Source organism: Rhinatrema bivittatum, chromosome 7 (genome assembly GCF_901001135.1).
Source record: "Rhinatrema bivittatum chromosome 7, aRhiBiv1.1, whole genome shotgun sequence".
Taxonomy (NCBI): Eukaryota; Metazoa; Chordata; class Amphibia; order Gymnophiona; family Rhinatrematidae; genus Rhinatrema; species Rhinatrema bivittatum.
The window spans coordinates 71,710,080-71,732,759 of record NC_042621.1 but is presented as its reverse complement, the minus strand read 5'-3'; the positions used below and the strand labels follow the sequence as shown (position 1 = coordinate 71,732,759).

Below are 22,680 nucleotides of genomic sequence, written 5' to 3'. Positions count from 1 at the left end.
ATGTGTATACATGTACACACGTATAGATACATGTGTGTATGTATATATGTGTGTATGTATATACGTATATATGTGTACATGTGTATATCTGTATATATATCTATGTATATGCACGTATACATACACACATATACGTGTGTGTATGTATGTATATGTGCGTATCTATGTATATACGTATATGTATATATACATGCGTGTGTTTGTGTGTGCGCGCGGGGGGGTGGGTGCGCTTGTGTGTGTGCATATATACATATATTGATATATGTATAAAAAAATACTACAATAGATATGGTTCCCATTTCACCCCGGTTTTAATTAATGCTAGGATCACTGTTACAGCTGTAAAAGACTGCTCTCTGTCTTGACTGCTAGAGAGAATCCTACATCAAATGAAGATGTCTGAAAGGACAAAAAAAACCTCCCAGAAAAGCAGAATAATGCATTGTGTCAAGGTTCTGGCCCTGCAGGGCAAACCTGTCACAACTTAGGGAACACTGTGGAGCTAATATGCATTTCAAAATAGCTATATAAAAATCATAAATGTTTTTTTGTAACTAATACTGTTTAAAAGCAACAGCAGAGAGGGCTGGATGTTTTCAGGTGGTCACATTTTCTTATACAAAATAACTGCAGTCAAACAAATGTTTATTAAACAGAAAAATCTACTATTTCAAATATGTAATACAAAATTGTTTAAACAAAGCTATTTTCAAACACTTTAAAAAAAATACATACAATATAACATTAGTGACCTGTCACAAGACCAAAATCATAGAAATCAGATCTTACTTTACTAGTAAACATATTTCCTTCTAAGAGTATTTCAGTCAAAGTTCTCAGACATTACCTGCATCATTATTCCTTTTTTTTTTTTTAAAGTCAAGTCCAAAGAGGGAAAAAAAACATTTTTTTGACCTATTGTTGACTAAGGCTTGCATAATAGTTTAGGAATCCATAGTAGGACATCACAAGTTAAAAGTTTTGTTCCCCTTATGAAACATAAGTACTTGTGCTTGCAAAGAAATTACACAGTAATTAGAAAACAGCAGCAGTTTGCATGTAAGTTAAAACTCAGGCAGACAGTCAAGGTTCATGCTGTGGCATGAACAGGGTTACCCAGCGCTATCACTATTTTCATTATACTACAAAACCAGAGGCCTACTAAGGATTTTTTTTTTTTACACTACATTCCTGTATGTGATTACATAGTTTGCCATTTTATTTAATGAAATCAGAAAAGACACATAATCCTCCCTTTCTCCCCAACTTAAATGGATCCCCTCTTCTGAAGAGTGTGGCATAATTATTAAGTAGTTAGCTGCTCTCTCTGTACCCTACCTAAAAAGAACAACTGGGCAGAAATGAAGTGGAAGCTTGACCACATCACATGACAGTTTAAAAGAACAAATATACAATTCTAAGCTAGGCGAACATTCATCTAAGTGAATTAAATTCACATCTTAAAATAATTCAAAAATACATTTCTGCAGGTTAATGCCTCGGAAAATTTCCCAGTATAGACCAAATGGCTGCAAATAAAAGTTGACTTCCCCCCTGGTGGCATATTCACCCCACTAATCTATAGGCACGGTATGTCCCTCCCCCCCCCCCCCCCCCTCCCCATTTAAAGAACAGTAAACATTTGTGATAAATTACTAAATTTGTTTCTAGGCTCTGTTTGTCATGACTATTGACCTCCTCCTAATTCTTTATTTTTCTCTAGTCATGTTAGATCAGTTCAAAGGAGAGAGGAAGAAATCAGCTTTTTTTTATACAAAGCTTCACAGCCACTGTAGCTGCTGGGATTTCTCTCAATTTTAGTGCCATCACATAGCCCTGCAGACTCAGATTTGAAACTTACTTCCTGTTGAGTCTTAGCACTTCCCCTAACTATGCATCCATGATGCAAGTCACATGTGGTTCTCTCTACAGTGGACAAGGGCGCCCCAGCATCATTTCTGATCCACAAATCCAGACTGCTTTTCATTCAAACATTTGATGTGTCAGAAATGGCTGCTAAGGGAAACAAATATGAAATGGAGAAAGCCGACTGAATATTAATTTTCTATAATCAGTATCTACTCATGGTTGGGTGAACTTATACTTTACAGCAGTGAGAACCAGATACTAACAAAATGTATAGGAAGGATTCAAGACATGAGAGAAATATTGGCACATTCAGTTTCTTTGCCATAAGGATAAAGAAACAATAGAAAATGGATGTAAAGTCTAATGATATGACTAACTTCAGGCCAGCACTAGGACCCCATTATACATGCAACATATGGTGAGAGAGAGGGAACACATGGTTAATAACATGACACCAATCATCATGGCTGAATGCAGTGTGTATTTAAGGCTCTCCTACCCACCCCCACATAAATAAAGTGCAGGAAGCAGCAAAGCCCAAGTTTAGCAAATAACCTTATGGTTTACTCCCACTATAACCTACACTAGCAAAGTTCTTTCAGGTCTCTGCACCAAGAAAATCCAGCATGCAAGAGTTGAAAGGTTTTTGTCACAGCCAAAGCTTTCCTGTCTTTGGAATAACTGGGAGAAAGGTAGCACTGACAAGCTGCACATGAGCTACTGTTCATTTGCCTTCATTATTTTATATATTAAAAAGTTATGTCACAGCTAGGATACTTTTTTCTCATTTTACTAATTTCATCGCATCACAAATACTGCTTTGAATTACTTTTTTTTGTTTTTTTAAATTTCATGACAAAAGTTAAACCATACATTAGTTATTCATTGTTTTTAAGTTTACCTGGTGGACCAGGACTCTCAATAGTCGGAAGCAAAACAATGTTGACAGCTATAACAGTGAATGAACCTGAACACAGTGCTTCCTAACTTGGTAGCCAACAGGGTAGTGTGTACAGGGTTGAGTCTCACACTTTTGAGGGCAACAAAACTCCTTTGAGGAAACTTCCAGGCAAATCCCCAAATGATTTAAGCAGCACGCAGTGGAGGACATTTCTATTTTCTTCTGAGAGCCTCTAGAACCTGACCTACTTTGAGAGAACTTCATCTTTCATCTTCAAGAGAAAATGGTGCATTAACTGTGCGTGAAATGTTCTCCCCTTGTTTTCAAAGCTTTGTTTATTCAGGGGATTAAAATGAAGAGATGGGGTTTCTCCAAAGTACTTTGTGTCAGGTGGGAAAAATTCTCCAGTTTAACAACGAGGGAAGTGGTTATTTAAAACATTTGATATATGCTGAATGGCGTCCTCAGTTAAGTCCAGTGCCTTGGGATTTAGCCAAATCTGTACACACAAAATAAGTCCTCAGTTCTCCTTTTCCCTTCACATTAATAAGTCCCCTGCATTCACAAGAATAGCCAAGTCCTTGCAAAATCTTGCACGTCTCTTCTGTAGCCTGGAATAGAAAGCAAAGCCTTGTTAAGGACAAGTCCTTTATGGAGAACAATAGAACTCAAAATTGCTAGAATTTTCCTCAAGAATCATTTCAGTGCATTTACCTGAATTTTTCCAAGCTGGCCCGTGCTCTCCATCCTGCTTGCAACATTGACCGTGTTTCCCCAGATGTCATACTGTGGTTTACGGGCCCCAATTACACCTGCTATTACAGGTCCGTGGTTTATCCCTGAATAATCAAAGTATATTTTACACACAGTGTATATGCATTTATTTTTGCACTGACAAACACACTTGGTACTAGCAGATTTGAAAACACTGCTGTTCATGGAAATGCTCTTTGCAATACACCAAAAATTCCTTGTACATGCCACAGGGTCAGGGCACTCAAATGTCACTCTGTTCTTCCATAATTCCAACATTTCAGTTCCCAATCAGGGCGTCTGAAATTAGAATTTGCTTGGAAGCCAATAAATCTCCAGTATTAAGCTATAAAATCTGAAGTGCATGCCCAGTGAAATGAAAACCATAAAATGGCACCACTTGAGGATCATCTAGTTTTCTAGTGTAAACTATTAGGATACTAATAGTTGACACTGCATGAATGTTGATCTATTGCCCACCAAGTGACCAAATTCAGCACTGGATTACAAGAACTGCAAATGACCAGCAATGACGTGGTGATTACGCATATGCTGTATGAATGATTTGGGAAACACACAAACTCAGAACAAAATGCAATGGCATTTTCAGCTCTGGTGGGCCAGATCCTTTCATGTGAACTTCTCAGAGCTTCACTTTATAGAACTTCTAGCTAAGAGAACAATTTAGTTCATTTCTTTACAAGTGTATGTTTCATCGGACAAAATATATATTTTTTTCTGTTAGAAAATCCAGACTGTCAGCACCCAACAGGTTGGTATTCCATTTACAGATTCTTTTTGCATCAAGATGGATTCCAGCCTATGAACTACTAGGTCCTTTCCATCTTTTACTAACCATACCTACCGATACGCAAGCGAAAGTTGTTAAAAGAATGTCTGTTGATTCCATCCAGTTTATTCATCATAGCAACCGAATACTCCACCATGATTCCAATCTGAGCATGTTGTCTTTCTTGGTCCTGTATACATAACGAAGCAACAGGTATAACCTCTTAATACCCTGGAATAACATGAAAAAGCAAACTGTACTCTATAAAGTTTGTGGGCTAGCATGAATTGAAATGTAAGCTCTGTTTCCATTACAGTCTAGGCATTATAGAAGTCACTCCTGTACAGTAGGAGTTTTCCTACATGTCTTTATGACTGGTTGTATTTTGATTGTTGTAAACCACGCTCAGCTACAATTGGTACAAAGGTATAAAAACTGAAGCATATATATATATGTGTGTGTGTGTGTGTGCGTGCGTATATATACATACACACCCAATGTGGAAACGTGGACAATTATCCTCAGCTTTTCCTAAGTCGGCCTCACAGTAGTCAGACCCTTCCTTGGCTATGGACCCAATCTCATCTCACCTCACATTACTTCTTCTCCTTCCTCCTCCTTAACACATACACACACTCTCCTTTTAGCCCACCTTCATGCCCTCCCTATGGTTGCTAAACTACCCCCCCTTCTCAGCAGAGAACCAACAACCTCTCTCCGTCTTTCCTGACACCTCTGCAGCTAAGAGTTGCCGAGATTGATAAAATCCCCCTTCTCTGCACAGAGAAGCCATTGAAAAACCACCAGGAGGAAGGCAGTTTGGGGGGAGGGGGGGGGTACGGGGACCTGCGAGGAGAAATTGGAGGCTTATAAGGGAGAAAATCTGACAAGTTTCATTCTTCCTCTGAATGATGAGCGTTAGGCACAGTTTGAGGCCTGAGCTTAAGGCAAGGCTTTTGTCCATAGAGTTCACCTATTTATTTATATAAAAACTCCTCGAAGGGGGCTGGAATCAATCCTCAATAAGGGCGCCACCTGGTGGATGAATTTAGAGCCCAGGATAGAGAGTTCCTGAAGGAACCCTGGTGCACAGCTTCTGACCACTGTAGCCATTGCTGCGATGAACAACAGTTGAGGGTCTATTAATATAGAGGAAAAACTGAATAAAAATTCATGGCAGCAGGATTCCTGCGCTGGTTCTAAATGAGCTGGAAGAAAAAGGAGAAAGTACTGCCTAATAGGCAAAATATCCTGATTTTTGAAAAAAAACAAAACTGCACAACCAATTACATGCAAATTTACAAGACATATGTTGCCGAATCTTGAAAACTGCAGCATAATTTAGTAATCCTTGCCACTGAATCTACCGATAACTTATTGCAGGAAATCAGGAGCCATGCTCATCTTAGATCCCTCCCACATACAGCCTGGTTTGGATCTACAAACTTTCAAAACTTGCAGCTCAGCACTGCTGATTGTGTGCATGTTGAGAACAGTAGCCAGGAAATGCCAGCCCATCAGTTTTAAAAATGCCTGTGATTTCAGCCCAGGGCGGCGGCAAACAGGGCAGTTGGTGAAGAGGAGAGAAACTTTAGCGTCAGCCACTGAAGATGGAAGAAAGAGGATCTGGTGGGTGGCAGAACCTATCCTGCTAGACATGGAAGAGGTGGCAGCTGTGATATAGCTATTGGGGAAGGTAAGTGGGGGGAGGAAGGAGGGATCAGGAGGTATTAAAAAAAAAAAAAGGCCCAGGCAGAGGGGGGACAGGGAAACAGAGGACTAGGTGAAACAGTCCACGAGTTGCGAGGTGTGGGTAAGAAAGACGATGGGGAAACAGCCCATTATTGGGGGGGGATGAGGGAAGAAGAGGAGGAGGAGAAGTGAAACGGCTCACCAGTGGGAGGGGTAGGGAAAGCGAGAGAGAGGAGGTGTGAACACTCCACCAAGTAAAGAAATACCCCACTCACTGAGTAAATTTATACACTCGCCAGTGGTGCGCACCTGCACACCCCACAAAAAACTCTGTAGGAAAATAATCCTTATCTTTCAGTATCCTGCCTCTGATCCATGCAGTATGCCACCATTCATGCCTTTCTGCCTCCTCCCCCCCATCCCTCAATTAGGCACCTCAGCACTTGTGCATGTAAAACTGAAAATCCTAGCTTCTGATGCATGCAAGCAAGACTGGAGAAAGGGGCCCATGTTTGTTCCACCCCTCCTTCCCCCAAGCTACTCTCCTGTTACACAGCTTTGCTAACTTGTGCCTCCCTTCATTTTTTTTCCATCTCCCATCAAGAATTTTGGCTCTGCTTAATATGCATTTTATAAACAGAAACAAACATTACCCCCCCCCCCCCATATCCCATAATAAGCCATACCTGGTTATTTTCTTGGCCTGGTGTAACACTGAGCCCTGCTGCTGCCATGTAGGTGCTTCCTATGGTTTTAATTTTCTCAACAGCACTGAATTTTGGCTTTAACAAAAGCTGTTTGGGAACAGGAAAGGCACATTGCATAGCACATCAAAATTTGTTTAGTCAACTATTAAGCATATGATTTTCTGGTTCTTTGGTAACACAAACCTAAAAGATGTCACGTGCTATAAATTACAGAAAGCTGCCCATATTTTTTGCAAGTGATTTCTAACCATCAGAATATGTGAAAGTTTAAGAGGGGAAAAAAACCTGATTTTACTAACAGTTTTTCTTGAAAATTCAAAAGGTCTACTATCCAAACAGGAAAATTGATTCTTACCTGCTAATTTTCATTCCTGTAGTACCACAGATCAGTCCATACTCCTGGGTTTTGCCTCCCCTTCCAGCAGATGGAGACAGAGAAAGTTTTACTGACACTGCTACTTAACCACACGTGCTACTTGCAGTTCCTCAGTATTAATCTGTACCCAAGCCAATCACATTTCAAAAATGTCCAAGCTTTCCAAAACTTACAAAATATGAAAAATTCTCTGCTACAAAAGACAGAATGAGCGGACAACTCTCCCTCTCAATAGAATGGGCGGGTTCTGGACTGATCTGTGGTACTTCAGGAACAAAAATTAGCAGGTAAGAACCAATTTTCCTTTCCCTGTACGTACCCAGATCAGTCCAGACTCCTGGGATGTACTAAAGCTCCCTATTCAGGCTGGGACCTGGAGAGTCCCGCTCGCAGAACACTTTCACTAAAAGACGGGGAAACTGTACCTCCCACATCCAGATTTATTTTATTTATTTATTTAAAATCTTTTCTATACCGTCGCTAAGTTATATACCATTGCAACAGTTTACATGTAGGCACATAAATTAGGTGAATGCGTTCACTAGAACATTCTAACAGGTGCCAAATAGATTCTGTTACAATATATCATAAAAGACAATCAATTGTTTAGTGATGTAGGTCCTGACCATGTGTACCTGTAAGGTACTAATCACAGGTAAAATTCACAGTCTGTGTTTTACTACTACGTTAGTTGTGAAAGGATAGTGTCTTGCAAAAAGCATGTAGCAACTTCCAAGTCGCAGCTCTGCAAATATTTCGTGGAGAAACAAGCCAAGCTTCTGCCCACAAGGCCGCCTGAGAACTCGTAGAATGAGCACGCAGTCCCTCAAACTGGACCACCACGAATAATGTAAGTGGAACCAATAACCTCCTTAAGCCGACGAGCAATAGTAGGCCTTAGAAGCCTAAAAGCCCCTCTTTGGACCGCTCCACAAAACAAAAAGGTGATCTGATCTGAAGTCATTTGTTACCGTGAGATGCCTCAACAAAGCTCTTCTTACATCTAACAATTTGAGCTCCCTTGCATGAGTGGATGCATCTACCGTGGAAAGGCTGGGAGCTCCACTGTCTGATTCATGTGAAACGCTGAAACCACTTTCGGCAAAAAGGAAGGAATTGTCCTCAATGAGACCCTGGAATTCAAGGAATGGGTCCCGACACAACAGAGCCTGCAACTCATAAATCCTCCTAGCCAAACATGGCCACCAGAAAAACAACCTTAGGAGACAAGTCCTTCAGCCTTGCTCTCCAGAGTGTTTCAAAAAGAGCCTCACATAAACCCCTGAGGACAAGATTAAGATTCCAGGATGGACAAACCTGGAGGACGCAAATTCTTTGTCCCCCTAACGAGCCGAATAACGTCTGGATGTGCAGAAATAGAGGACCCATCTATCTTGCCACAAAGATAACTTGGGCTGCACTTGAACTTTAAGTGAGTTGAGAGACAAGTCTTTGGCAAAACCTTCTTGCAGGAAGGACAATGTCAGAGACTGCCGACCTGAGAGGGCGAACACCAGGACTCAAAAACCTTCCATAGGAAATATTAGTAGACATTCTCCTGGCTTGCAACAACGTAGTAATGACCGCCTCTGGATAAATCCTGTGTCTCAAATGCCGCCTCTCAAAAGCCATGCCGCTAATCAAAAGTTAGCAGCCTGGTCAGAAAATATGGGTCCCTGATGCAGAAGACCAAAGCGAATCGGTCCATTCACAACCAAGTTGACCAGATCCGTGAACCATGGATGCTGTGGTCATTCTGGTGCCACCAAGACCACTTCTCCTTGATAAATTTCTATGTGATGCAATACTTTAACCACAAGCGGCCAGGGAGGTACCAGAGCAGACATGCCCTCAGCCCCATGCTCTCGCCTCTGACTGAAAAATCGAAAGGCCTTGGCATTGAGTCCACATGGGGGGGCCCGCCCCACCCCACTGCTTGCAAATGAGCTGCATCACGGACTCTAACAATTCCCACTCGCCCAAATCCAGCACAGTCTAACTCAAGTAATCCAATTGAACGTTTTTGACCCTAGCTATGTGGGAAGCCGCTATTTGCTCCACATGCTGCTCTGCCCAAAGAACTAACTCTTGTGCCTCCCGGGCTACTGCTTGACTCTTGGTTCTGCCCTGATTATTGATATAAGCCACTATCGTAGCATTGTCCGAGAGAATCCTCACTGACCGACCTTTCACTAACAGTAGAAATTCCTGCAAGGCTAAACGGACTGGTCTGGTCTCTAGCCGGTTGACAGACCACGCAGACACTTTCATGGTCCAGCCACCCTGAGCTGGTGCTGACACACTGCTCCCTGACCAGAGAGACTGGCATTGGTAGTAACTATCACCCAATCCGGAACTTCCCCGGGATGAGATTGGAAGTTAGAAGCCACCAGGTAAGGCTCTCATGTAAGACGTCCTCAAGTGGTAACAGAAGCTGAAACTCTTCCAAGACCGGGTTCTACTGAGCCAAAAGCGCTATCTGCAACGGTCTCATGTGAGCAAAAGCCCATGGAACTAATTCCAGTGTCAAGCCCATAGAGCCCAGAACTTGCAAATAATCCTATTCTTTGGGCACCTGCTACTGCAACAACCAACAAATCTGCCCCTGCAGCTTCAGAAAACGTGCCCCTGAGACACATCTTGCCGACTAGTGTGTCAAACCAAGCCCCCAGATACTCCAGAGACTGCATTAGTAACAGGCGACTCTTCACTACCCAACCTAGCGACTGCAGCACATCGAGAACCCTTTGAACCGGCTGGCAACAAAAAACCTCCGACTTTGCCCTGATAAGTCAGTCATCCAGATACAGATGCACCAAAATTCCTTCCTTCCGGAGTGCCGCTGCCACCACCACCATCGCCTTGGTGAAGGTGTGTGGTGCTGTGGCCAATCCGAAAGGAAGAGCCTGAAACTGAAAATGTTGCCCCAGAAACATGAATCGCAGGAAACACTGCGAGGCTTGAAGAATGGGATGTGCAGATAGGCCTCTGTGAGATCCAAAGATGCCAGAAACTCCCTTTTGCAGACTGCTGCAATCAGCAACCTTGAGGTTACCATCCAAAAACACGGAACCTTTAGTGCTGCATTTACTTTCTTTAAATCTAAAATCGGGTGGAAAGTCCTTCCTTCTTTGGGACCAAAGTAAATGGAATATCTTCCCCTGTGAACCACTTTGTGGGGAACTGGAATCACCACCCCCAGGTGATGCAGCCGGTCCAGCATCTCTCAAACCACTACTTATTTATCCAAGGAGCTGCAAGGGGAAATTAGAAACAAATCGTGGATGGGCTGAACAAATTCTAAAACATAGCCATCCTTTACCATGCTGAGAACCCACTAATCCTGAGTAATTCTGGCCCACTCCTCGTAAAACCGCAACAGGCTTTCTTTGTTAATTGTTCAGCAAATAATTATTAATTGTTAATTGTTCAACTGTTCAATGTAAACCGCCAACGAGGCGATAGTTTCTCTTCCTTGTAAACCGGTGTGATATGTATATTATACAGGAACATCCGGTATATAAAATCCATAAATAAATAAATAAATATAATAGGAACGATGGAATGGAACAGCCTTGCCTCATTGTGAGGGCTTAAGCCCGGATGCACTCCCCCCCACGGTACCCTCAGAATGGCCTTCAGACACCACAAAAAGATTGACTCCAGGACTGCCCCCGAAGGGGAAACTGCCTTTGAGGCCCAGCCACAGCTCTTGCCGGATGAGTCTTATCTATCTGAAAACGGGAACACACCTGAAAAAACTCTTGCCCCTAGGCTTATCCTCCGGTAACCTAAGGACCTTATTATTCCCAAGAGACTGCATCAACTGCTCGAGGTCCTCACCAAATACGAGTCAACCCTTGAAAGGCAGCGAGCCTAGCCGTGCCTTGGAGGAGATGTCCACCGCCCCGTTACGCAGCCAGAGCAACCTTCTGGCGGAAACCGCAGATGTCATAATCCGAGAGAGTACGAACAAAATCATTCAGAGCATCCGCTCCGTAAGCCGCCGTCACTTCAACTCTCTCAGCCCTGTCTGCCTCTTCGCCCGAGCTCGGCAGGCTTTCTTGCATCTGCTGCACCCAGCAGACACAAGCACGTTGCATAAAACTGGTACAAATAGCAGCATGTAAACCAAGAGCCGAGACATCAAAAATCCTCTTGAGATGTACCTCCAATTTACGATCCTGAACGTCCTTCAACGCCACGGAGCCTACCACAGGAATAGTCATCCTCTTAGTAACCTCCAAAACTGCATCGACTTTAGGGAGAGCAAAACGTTCCAGTGCCTGTTCAGGCAATGGATAGAGCTTTGCCATGGCCCTTCCTACCTTTAATCCGGAATCGGAAGCTCCCCATTCTCCTTTCACTAGCTTCTTTACTGACTTGTGATACGGAAAGGCCATCGGGGGAACCCTGCATCCCATCAAGGACCAGATCTGCCCCCTCCAAATCAGGGTCCTCCTGGGGGATCTTAACCCCCAGAATCTGAAAAGCCAAGGGTAGCAAAGCATCAAGTTATTCTCTTCTAAAAAGATGTACTACTTTCGGGGTCTAGGACTGATGGATCAGCCCCTTGACCCACACCTCCGGCCACTGGATCTACTGGAACATTCAGGTCAGGAGCCTCCACTGCCCCCATAGGAGCCTCGCCAGACTCATCCTCCTACGGACCAGAAACCAAGGGGTAACCCAGCAACCTCTGAACTGGGGAAACCTGTTGCCTCCCAGAACAAATTTGTTTTGGGGCTACCATAGGCCCCTCAGTTGACTAGGCCGGCCAGGACCATGAGTTCCTAGCTTCACAAGCTGCTTGGGCAGGTAAGCCTCATGCAGCAGCAGCACAAAATCTGTAGAAAAAGGCCGAAATGCTCCAGACCCCGCAGGGAAAGAGCCAGAACCCAGCAGCATGGGGCCCTCTTCCTCCTCTAAATCCCCCTGGATTTAGAGGAGGAAGAGGGAGCTCACAGGCTGGAGACAAGTGTGGGGGAGCAACCCCCTCCCCTCCCAGCAGCACGGGAATGGCCAATAGCGAATCCAAGATGGCCACCATTCCCGCGCTGATTGGGAAAAGATCAGCACCTCAGTCGGGGCCCTGGAGAGACACCAAAACAGAAGGGGGGGACGTCAGAGGCTGCCTCGTGACTGGGGGGGCAATCGGATGAGCCCTCTCTACCCTCAGAACACCTGGCGCGCAACCCGAACCAACTCAGCTGCGACCGCATTGAGCCGCACACGTGGCATGCCGAGCCACGGCCCATCGCACACAGGGAGAAGCTGACCGCCAAACAAGCAGGAGAAAAATCAAGAACAAAATTAACCTACTTCAGCCGCCTGAAACCTGAGGAGGAAGCCGCCCACCCAACCACCTTCAGTTCCTTTCCTTTTTTTTTTTTTTTAAACTTTACTGAAACTCCTTCACTGAGGCACACAGTCTACAAAAAGAACAGAATTCCTCAGCACAAAAGAGTATCTGGAGCCTGCAGCCGCCTCAGTGGTCTCGTGAAGGGAGGTATTTGGACCACCCGATTTACACCGCATGGGTGCACGGTACGAGCACACACAAAGGTCAACAACCCTCGGCTCATCCACTTCAACAGGGAAGAACCCACCAGGATTCATAAACCCCTGCGAGGAAGGCTCAAAAAGAAAAATAATTGCCCAGACTGCAGGTTTTGCACCCATCTACCATCTGCTGGAGACAGAGAAATACTGAGGAACTGCAGATAGCACGTGTGGTTAAGTAGCAGTGTCAGTAAAACTTTGTCTCCATCTGCTGGAAGGGAAGCAAAACCCAGGAGTCTTGACTGATCTGGGTACGTACAGGGAATCAGAATTGTCATCTGTTTTAAGCAGAGCTTAGTTTAAAAAAATACTACTTAAAGATAAAACAGTATCATTTTAAAAAATCCCAATACAATGGCAGTGAAGTGTGCTGCTAAATGTGGGCCTGATGTAATAAGGTACACAGTAAAATTGTGCACTGAAATTCAGCGCACTTATTTATTTTTAAACATGCACAGAAAAATTGTTTTACTCCCAATGCAATAAGCAAATAGTATGCTAATATATCCAGAGTGAAAAAAGCACACAAATCTGAGTTAAAATGTGCACTTTTTCCATAGGGTGAGCACATATTTAACTCGGAAGAGAGTTGGGAGGGAGAGGAGGATTTTATACACATTTTCCCGCAAAATAAAAATAACCTCCATGCTTAATCCCCCCCCCCCCCCCCCCACACCTGTGGCTTCTCCTTGCACAAATAATCTTTGTTGTGCATAAAAGATGATTTGTGATCGGGGAGAAGCAGCAGCCACAGCTGCAGGAGGAGGAGTGCACATAGAGTTTATGCTTCCTAGTTTCACCGAAACTATGGGAAAAGAACTCTCCAGCCACAGAAATTGCCTGAGCTCTCGGGTCCGCAGGAGGGGTAAAGCCCAGCTCCTGGCCACAGGCCGAACACCTGCTGGGAAGAGAGCAAGATCCGGCACTGCAGGAAAAGAAAGCACATGGCAGAGAAAAAAAGCCATCCTCTCCCTTATGCTCAGAAAAAAATGCTGTGTGTGTTTCCTGCTGAAAACACACAACATTTTTTGTGTGCACAATGTACGTTTTCTGCTCATATAAATCCTGACTGCGGGTCCCAGCACTAGAATTCCAGCCTCTGCCCATAGGCTAACATTAGTCTTAAACTTTAATCCACCTCTGACCAGGGCTGGATTTAAGATTTTGTTGCCCATAAGCAGGCCTAGAGAGCTCGGGTGGACAAAGTGCCACAACAGCAGCCCTTGGAATTGGGTAATCTCTTCAGCCATGGTATTTGGTGCCCAGCAAAATTTGGCACCCTAAACAATTGCCTTTTTCCTAAATCCAGATCTTCCCTTGACAAGAAACGAAATCTCCAGCACTAAGAAAACATGAGTTAAACCAGCGCACTTCTCTGCATTGAGGGGTAATAGCTAATCCCATCAATAACAAGGAATTTGCGGGACAGGACACTGACCTTCACGCACTGTTGCTCGCAAAACGCCTTGCCGCATCGGCGGCAAACGTGCGCACAAAACAATTTTCTCACAACTGGGGGGTTAAACTGTGCGCTCTCCTGACTGTACCTTATCACTTTGGCCTATGGGAGACCCATAGTTGGATTCCCATGCCTGGCTTCTGCTCTGCAGGCTGCCTAGGAGCGGGAGTACTGTGAAGGCAGTGCTCACAGTCGCTGGGGAAAGAGAGGGAGTCCCAGGCATCACAGGTATTCAGGGTGCATGTGCAACAGCTTCTAGAGTGAGCTGTCGTCAGTAGCCGAGCACAGCTACCAAAATGTCTGGGCTAGAGGAGAGCTAAAAAATAAATAGGAGGAAAACCTCAGCTAATTGCAAATGAAGGCTTAGTAGAAACTGGGTTTAAGTGCGCCAAAATAACAGCCAGATTGCAAAAAAAAAATACCAGTTGCAGATTGTTTAGTAACATTCAAGCAGCAGCATTTATTGACCTCTGAATTCTTCTTCCATTTCTTGTTCAACTAATCTTATATATCCAGTACTTTTCTTTTATCCAAAACTTTTTTTTTTTTTTTATAGTTCTTTCCAGTGTGAAGTCAATTGGAAGATAATTTATACTTAGGGTCTTTTGTTTTCAGTTTAAACCAATTTTCACCCACAAATTTCCAGATTTTTTCAAAAGTGACTGTCTGTTTAAAATGATTCTCACCCTAAATTTAGGCTGATTAAAGAGCAGTTTGCAATGTCTCAAGGCCTCCAGCAACTGACAGCATTTCAAGTCCCACCTCTTAACTGGCGAAAGCGCTTGCCCTCCAGTACTGCAGATATGGCGTTTCAAGTCCTGCCTCGCCCTCCCCCTCAGGCAGCCAAAATGCCTGCAAGCTTGGTGCCACCAATACAGCATTTGAAGCGGGCCACGACCACCAGAAGCACTTTCCCCGGCAAACGCCCTGGCCCCTGCACAGAAGCAGAAGTGCAGTGCTGAAGAGTGTAAGCAGGCTAAGGAAAGAGGAGAAGCCTGGAGCCACCACTAGCAGGGGCCGAGCGCTGTTGCAACATGGAGAGGAAGATATTCTCAGGACTGTGGGGAGGGAAAGGGACGTGGCTAGGCAGGGGATGGGGACAGAGATAGGGATACTTCTGAGTGGGTGAGTAGCAGACTCTGTTTAATACTGTTTTATTGTCCTGGCTTCTCTTCACCAAAAAACAAAACAAAACGTTGTTTTTCCACTGATTTTATTCCCGTTTTTTTGTTTTGACATAATAGACCCTGATCAATTCCCAGGGAAAATTAAAAGAGTAGAAACCAAAAATGAAGGCCCCCCCCCTAGTTATACTCCGGGTCATATAGGGGATGGACCGGGGAGGTATTCATATCACTTTGACAATAAACACCGTCAGCTCAGCACCATCAGAAACCATAATAAAAGGAGCAGCAAACTGTAAAGCTGTTGCTTCACCTACAAAGTTAAATATAAAAAAACCAGAACAGGGGTGTAACGTTGACTGCTTTTAGCAAGCTGTGCTAATTCTACCAGTTTAGGTTAATTGCGGATTAAATGTACAGGTATAAGTTATTTGGATGAAGGGGTCGTTGTCATCCCCCCCCCCCCCCCCAACAATTGCCAGTATTTTTACAATTACTGCTTTTCAAAATTCAGATGTGCGCACCTCATCAAAGTCGGCAATGATTTCATTTAAGAGCCTCAAGCACTCCAGCCCTTCCTTGTTGACGTCGCACTCCGTATAGAACACCTTGAAGTCTGGCACGGATGCGAACATGACGCAGACGCAATCGTAGGACTGATGGTACCAATCCTGCATGTGGCGGGAAAAAAAAAAACAATTGATTTCCAATGGCTTCTTTTAGGACTGCTTATCGTACAGCGTGGTGCCAGCCTGTAAGATCTGACTTGCCATGGCTGACGACAGCCGAGAACAAATCCAATCAGATACGTGCTAGCTTGGAACAAAACGATGCTACACTCCTCTCTGCCCTCTGAGAACTGCTATTTATTTATTTACACGTCGTCGTGACCACAGCTGAAATGTTACCTCGTTCAACTTATTGTCTCCAATGAAATACGCAGCAACATGAGCTGGAAGGACGTTTTGTAACAAAAGTCTGTTCAGGTCCTCCATAGTCTCAATCTCCTCATCTTCTTTCTTGAACTTTTTCTTCCACAAGTAATCTAGCCTGCAATAGAAGTCAATCTGCAAAAAAAAACAAAAAACAATAAGGCACAAGTTTTAAAATTTCACAGAACCAGGGCCAAAATCCTTTTAAAAACGACAACACATGGGCTGACCCTGTGGCTCAGACTGCAGCACTGTGGTGCAGAGGATCCGGGTTCGGCTCTCCCTCTGCTTGGGCCCAGTCAGACCTACTTTGCCATGGAGATAGAATTCCCAGAGCTGGGATAGGGAGGGATGATGGCCGTCTGCTACTGTGGTGGCATCTTTTGGCCAGTGAGTGGTGCTGTAGGCCGGGTCTTAGGAACTTGCTTCTCCAGCCCTTGAGCAAGTAAGGGCTGGAGGACCCAACTAATCATGCTGTCAGGGAGGGGGGGGGGGGGAATCAAAAGATGGAGGGCAATAAAAAGAGGGAAAACACACATTTGCATTTACAGAATCTGTAGCAAAATTTATTTTCGGTAGTTTGCATGAACTTGTGGTGCCTTGCAAAAGTCTTCACACCCTGCCTATAAAATACAAATCAAAATGCCTTAAAATGAGAAATAGTTTCATTGTTCTACACATTCTCTACACAACATTCTCAAAGAACAGTTACCAAGATATTCCCATAAGAAGCTTGCTGAGCAGACTGGATGGACCATTTGGTCCTTTTCTGCCATCATTACTATGAAATATTCCAAAAGTAATTAACAATAAAAATGAAAAACGTATTCACTGCATAAGTCTTCATATCCTTTGTTAAAGAAAACCCAAATTAGCTCTGATTTAAAAAAAACAAAACATAAAACTTTCTTAAATAGAGCCCACCTATATCCAATCACAGTAGTTGAGCTGATTCAAATACTACTGGATGAACAATCAAGCTGTTTCTGTTGTATGAAATGAATTTGAAGCAAAGGTCAAAACTTACCTAACCAGGAACTGAAAGATCTGAAAGAACTCTGGGATGATGTTATTCAAAGGTACAGACTGGAAGAAGGCCATAAAAAAATTTCAATGTGCTTAAATATTCTCCTTGGGCAACTGTCCGGTCCATCCATTGTAAACTGGAAACAGTTTAGCCCCACAGAGACACTGCCACGATCAGGCCATCCCTCCAGAATCAATGGCCGCAGGCTAAGGAAATTACTGCGGAAGGTCACTGTGAGGTCTAAGATTATTTTAAAAGAATTACAGAGGTCTCTCGCTGAGACTGGGGAAAATGTTGACAGTTCAACAATTTCAAGGTTGCACCACAAATATGGCCTGGTTTGAGAGGGTGGCAAGAAAGAAGCCACTGCTAAAGAAAAGCCATATAATGTGCCACATATTTGTTTGCAAAGAACACTTAGGGGAAAATTGCATGCATGTGGGAGATTTTGTGGTCTGATGAGTACAAAGTGGAAATTTTTGGTCTCAATGCTAAGCAATGTGTGTGGCATAAAACAAACAGTAATTTACCCTGCTAAACCATTCCTACAGTAAAGCATGGTGGAGCCAGCATCTGCCAATAACTAATCTTTTACACAAGCTTACAAACGAGTAGTAAGGTACAGAGCATTTTCATATGCAGCTCCTGTTTTGGGAACAGTTTGCCTTTGGAGAGAGAAGAGAGGTTAAAAATGTTAGGGTTTAAAAACCCTGTTTTTTTAAAGAGACTTTTCCGCAGTGATCCATTATGTTTGTTTTGTCTGTTTTATATTTATTATGTCTATATAGTTATGTTTAAGTGTTGTTTGATTATACATTTTATGACTGTTATTGATGTACTCCACACTGAACGACTTTCCTCGAAGTTAGCGGAATATAAGATTGTAAATAAACATTCAGTATATCAAATCAGAATAAACTGTTTCTATAATTGGTCTTTCAAGATTAAAGTGTAGAACACGTTGTGTAGATCCGTGAACAAATTCCTTCTCTAATACATTTTTATTTGTATTTTATAGCAGAATGTGAAAAATGTTCGTATGAAGGCTTTCGCTAGGCACTGTAATCCACCCCACAGACTTGTTTGTCCTCTTCAGCAGCAGCTCTTGAATTTAATAGATCTCACTCATCTAATGCAGTTCCCATTTTATTTTAGTTCAGAGTGAACAGACCAAAATCATGCATTTTTAACCAAGATGGATTTAGACAATTGTATTCATCATCTCATAACACCATATGAAAAAACCATATGATTTCACCATATGAAAAAACAGATGATTTCAGGGGGTAAGCACTTCCTTTGAGTCATCTCCAAAACTCATTTATAAATTAAGAGTTGCAATGTAAATGTTGTTTTGGGTCCATTAATTCTGTTTCTTCATTATTAATATTATATTCCCTTCTTCCTCTCCCCAAGTAGACAGTTTTTACCATGATCAGAGTGGGAAAATTAGGACTCATTTTAATTTTAGAGAGTCTGAAATTCAATACCAAAATTTAAGCACTTTAAATTAGTTTAGGCACATATATTCAGAAAACTTTAAGCTCCTTAATTTTGGACTGAATGTAGGCCCCCAAACTTAAGCTTGCCACTGAATTTTTTTTTTTTTAAACTTCCCTAGATTTCATCTCTGCCCTGGCCACTTTTAATACATCTAAATTTATGGGCCTTGTGAATTAAGGTGCATAGCGAGGATAATTAGGGGCCTAAATTTAGGTGCTTAGTGAGGATAATTTTATACGGGCCATATCTAGGCACCTAAAGTCAGGCACCTCGATCTTTAGCATATCAGGCTTATAATGTCTAGTTTGCACTGTGCGATTAAGTTAAAATGCAGAATACTTTAAGAGGCATCAATGTTCTAAGCATTGAGATGAATGCAAGAAAAGGCCACTGCAACAGCATCACAACACAATAGAGCACCGAAGAAAAATGTAAACCTGTCCATGTTCACAACTAGAATCCCTTTAAAAGCAAATAAACACAGAGAAGACTTGCCATAATCCTCAAACAAAATCTTCTGCTTGAAGGTTTAGATCTGACTTCACTGACAGTGGGCATGCACCACATTTGCCAAGATCTAAAATCATATATACATATCGAGCAAAAATCAAGTAGCTTAGGCCTACCTACCTCTCGTGACAAGACGACCAAGGTTACAAAAAACAGGGATAGGTAGAAACAGGCCATGATCAAAGGGTTCTTCATAATTCCTCGACTACTGAAACATATAAAATGCACGATTTACATTTCAAACCTTTAGACAGCCCAAAAGGAAAACACAAAAACTCTGAAGGTAATTATTTAATACTGTATACCAAGAGTTAACTGGTATTAGCAGCTCCCTGCTGTCACACAGTCGGGGGGGGGAGGGGGGGGTTGCTCTATGTACCTGACATTTCTTAAAAATATTCCATAAATATATCTAATATATTTATGGAATATTTTTAAGACTCACTGTAGAGCAAATGAAGTCATTCCAGCTTTCACTGTGAGCTTATATTTACATTCCAAAAAGTTTGAGGGAAAACATGTAAAGACTCAATATGCTAATAATGGGAGCCTTAAAATACACCCCAAGGAGGCTGGCCTGGAGGCTCTGTGGCATGCTGTGTGCTACAATGTTGAAGGTCCTTGGCTTGATTCCTGGATTGGGTCTTCTAGACTAGATTCTAGGTTGGCTGGGATTAGAGCTGCTGCAAAGGCAGGGTTTATAACCGTTGAGACATGAGGGGGCAGGGCATAATGATCATAGTAAAGATTATATCTGTTGGCCAAAGTTAGGTATTCAAAAACAGAATAATAAAAAGATAAAAATCCAATAAACAGTACTTGCAGTAATTTTGCTTCTTAATCAATAAGCTCAGCTATATCAATCATGGGTCATTTTGCTGAGCTTATCAATAGACTATCTCTATATTTAGCTCTTATCTGAAGTATTTTCTTCCATTATTTAAATATTTTTTTTTAATATTTAACTATTAAGCTTTATTGAATTTACTCCTGTTTAGGCTGCGTTTTGATTAAGAAGCTAAATTATTGTGAGTGAAGCTTATTGGATTTTTGGTAGGATTCAGAACAGATAATAAGAGAGCCTGGAAAGAGCCCTGGTGCATGGATCCCAGCCCCCGGACTATCGCGGCAATGACCAGATTAGGAATAGTGGGGAGGATCTATTAAAATGGGGGGGGGGGGGGGGGGGGGAAATCCCTGGATGGTTGTGAATGAAGGCCCATAGTGTCCCAAGCCCTGGTTCCAAGCAAACCAAAATTTTAAAAAAGGGAGAAAGGAGAAGCAGAATACAAATACCAATAGATATACAAGAACTGGGCAAAAAAAAAAAATCCCATTCTCCAAATATTGCTAAGATATAGTGAAATATAAGGGTTGTGTATATACTTATACTGGCCTCAGTGCCTATTTTCATTCTTTTGAACTGTTCTAGAGTTTTAGTTTTGATTTATATTTATGCTCAGCTTAAATAAAAAAAAAAAAAAAGTCTGTAAACAGACCTATGACATTATTATAGAAGTTTTCTTTCACATGCCAAATGACTGTCTCACGGCTCCTCTGAAGAGCCCAACTCATATAACGGCAAGCAGAGACTGTACTGTCTTAGAGATGGGTAATTTTTTTTCTTTTAACACAATCCTTCTTTGATTCAAAGTTGAGTCAAATGTTTACTATAGAAAAAAATCTATATTACAGAATGTGAAAGACCTATGACATTTGTATGTAATATCTTTTTTTTTTTTTGTTATATAGAACAAAAAACAACAGGGTAGAGGCAACACCTAATATGTGGCTTACCATCATTCCTTGGGCAATATACAATTTGTGAACGGTTTTGGTGAACCAGAGAGGATATCATATAATCATTATGTAGGCATGCTTTAATGCCACCAGTAATGTAAGCAAAGGGCTTAGATGTACATATATAGTTTGAAACAAAATCATCACAATAGTCTCTGAACATTTTGTTTTGGGGAAGATTCAGAATTCACAAGGATTAACAATCTTGACAAAATAAACAGTCACCAGCTGAGCTGAGGCCAGTATAAGTATATACACAACCCTTATATTTTTTATCTTTTCTGATTAAGCCTCCCTCTAAATTACAAAACTAGGACAAAAACTTATGGTACCAGATTCCCTCATGGAGAATGCTACATACACATATAAAATATACTGAAACATCAGCAGGATTTGTTTGTTTGTTTTTTTCAAACAAATGCAGTTACTAACTAAAGGAGGTCTAAGTGAAAATTCATACCTCACAACTGGAAGGGAAGGATTGTTCTCCGACAAATACAGATGGGAGTGTAAGATGATGTTATATACAATAAACGCAGTTGATAAAAGGAGAAGCTTAAGTTCATTGCTCATTCGAAGGAACATGGCGCACGCAATAAACCCCAGAATACAGCAATAGATATAATACTGTAAAAGGAACACAGAATGAGTTACTGAGTATTCCATATAGTGATCATGCATCAGTACATCAACAACATGAGTGACAGAATCACTGCATTGGCAATTAAAATTGTATGTATTTTAACGTTTAATTTATGTATGTATGTGCTGTAAGTCGCTGTGAACTATCAAATATGTGAATTATAAGAATTTTATAAATAAATAATAAATAAAATGGACAAAGCAAGTTAGGGGACGAGGTCACACTGGACAAGCTTCCTGAGACACCATGTTAACTGTAACACAGGGGGAAAGGTGCAAAATCTACAGGGAACTCAAAATTCAAAAGCAAGTTTGCTCATCGTAAATGGTGATTTACATACATAGCAGGATGAATTGGCCATTACATGTGGGTGACATCATCTGGCAGCACCGAACAGACTCATCTCTTCTAGCTAGTACAGCTTTGAGCTCTACTGACCATGTGCAGTTGTTCCCACATGGGTGTTGCCTCGTGAACCTCCTCAGTATATAGCATAGCTAAATCTAGTTAGGTAGTTGATTCTCTAGGGAGGTGGGCAGGCATGGCTAATTCATCCTGCTATCTATGGAAAAGACTGTTTACTGTGAGCAAATTTTATTTGTTGATAGGCAGGCTGAATTAGCCATTACATATGGGGGATTCTCAAACTGAGGGTTGCAGCAGAGTGATTATTGAATAAGCAACCTGGAGAGGACTTACAGTGAAGAATAGACTACTCGAGAACAGGCTACACAAAACTGCTTGTCTGAATTTGCTGTCAGTCCTTGAGAGTGTAGCCAACTGGTAATGAGACGTAAAGGTGAGAACCGATGATCAAGTTGTAGCTTTGCAAATGTCTTCAAGGAGCAGCTCTATAAGATGAGCAACAATAGAAGCCATAGCTCTGACTTGATGAGCTATGGCGGAATCTTTGAACTAAAATCCTGCTAACATATGTAGCATCGCTGAAATGCATTCCGCTATTCAGGTAGACAATGTACATTTGGTGACTGTGACACCAAATTTGTTAGGATCATATGAAACAAATAACTG

At 42.2% G+C, this 22,680-nt stretch overlaps 1 protein-coding gene across 4 annotated transcripts in view; it reads right to left on the bottom strand.

The window, feature by feature from the left end:
* Positions 1-628: 628 nt before the first annotated feature.
* ADCY7 (adenylate cyclase 7) overlaps positions 629-22,680 on the bottom strand; it is a 331,521-nt gene continuing 309,469 nt past the window's right edge. For 3 of the 4 annotated variants that reach the window (XM_029608517.1, XM_029608514.1, XM_029608516.1), the window contains 8 exons: positions 21,466-21,632; positions 19,326-19,413; positions 16,142-16,300; positions 15,758-15,904; positions 6,692-6,799; positions 4,389-4,503; positions 3,485-3,609; positions 629-3,381 (listed from right to left, as the gene is read on the bottom strand). In XM_029608517.1, coding sequence (XP_029464377.1) covers positions 3,235-3,381; positions 3,485-3,609; positions 4,389-4,503; positions 6,692-6,799; positions 15,758-15,904; positions 16,142-16,300; positions 19,326-19,413; positions 21,466-21,632 — 1,056 coding nt within the window. In that variant the 3' untranslated portion in view covers positions 629-3,234. The remainder of the gene's footprint in view (positions 3,382-3,484; positions 3,610-4,388; positions 4,504-6,691; positions 6,800-15,757; positions 15,905-16,141; positions 16,301-19,325; positions 19,414-21,465; positions 21,633-22,680) is intronic. The other variant, XM_029608515.1, reaches the window with a different exon arrangement.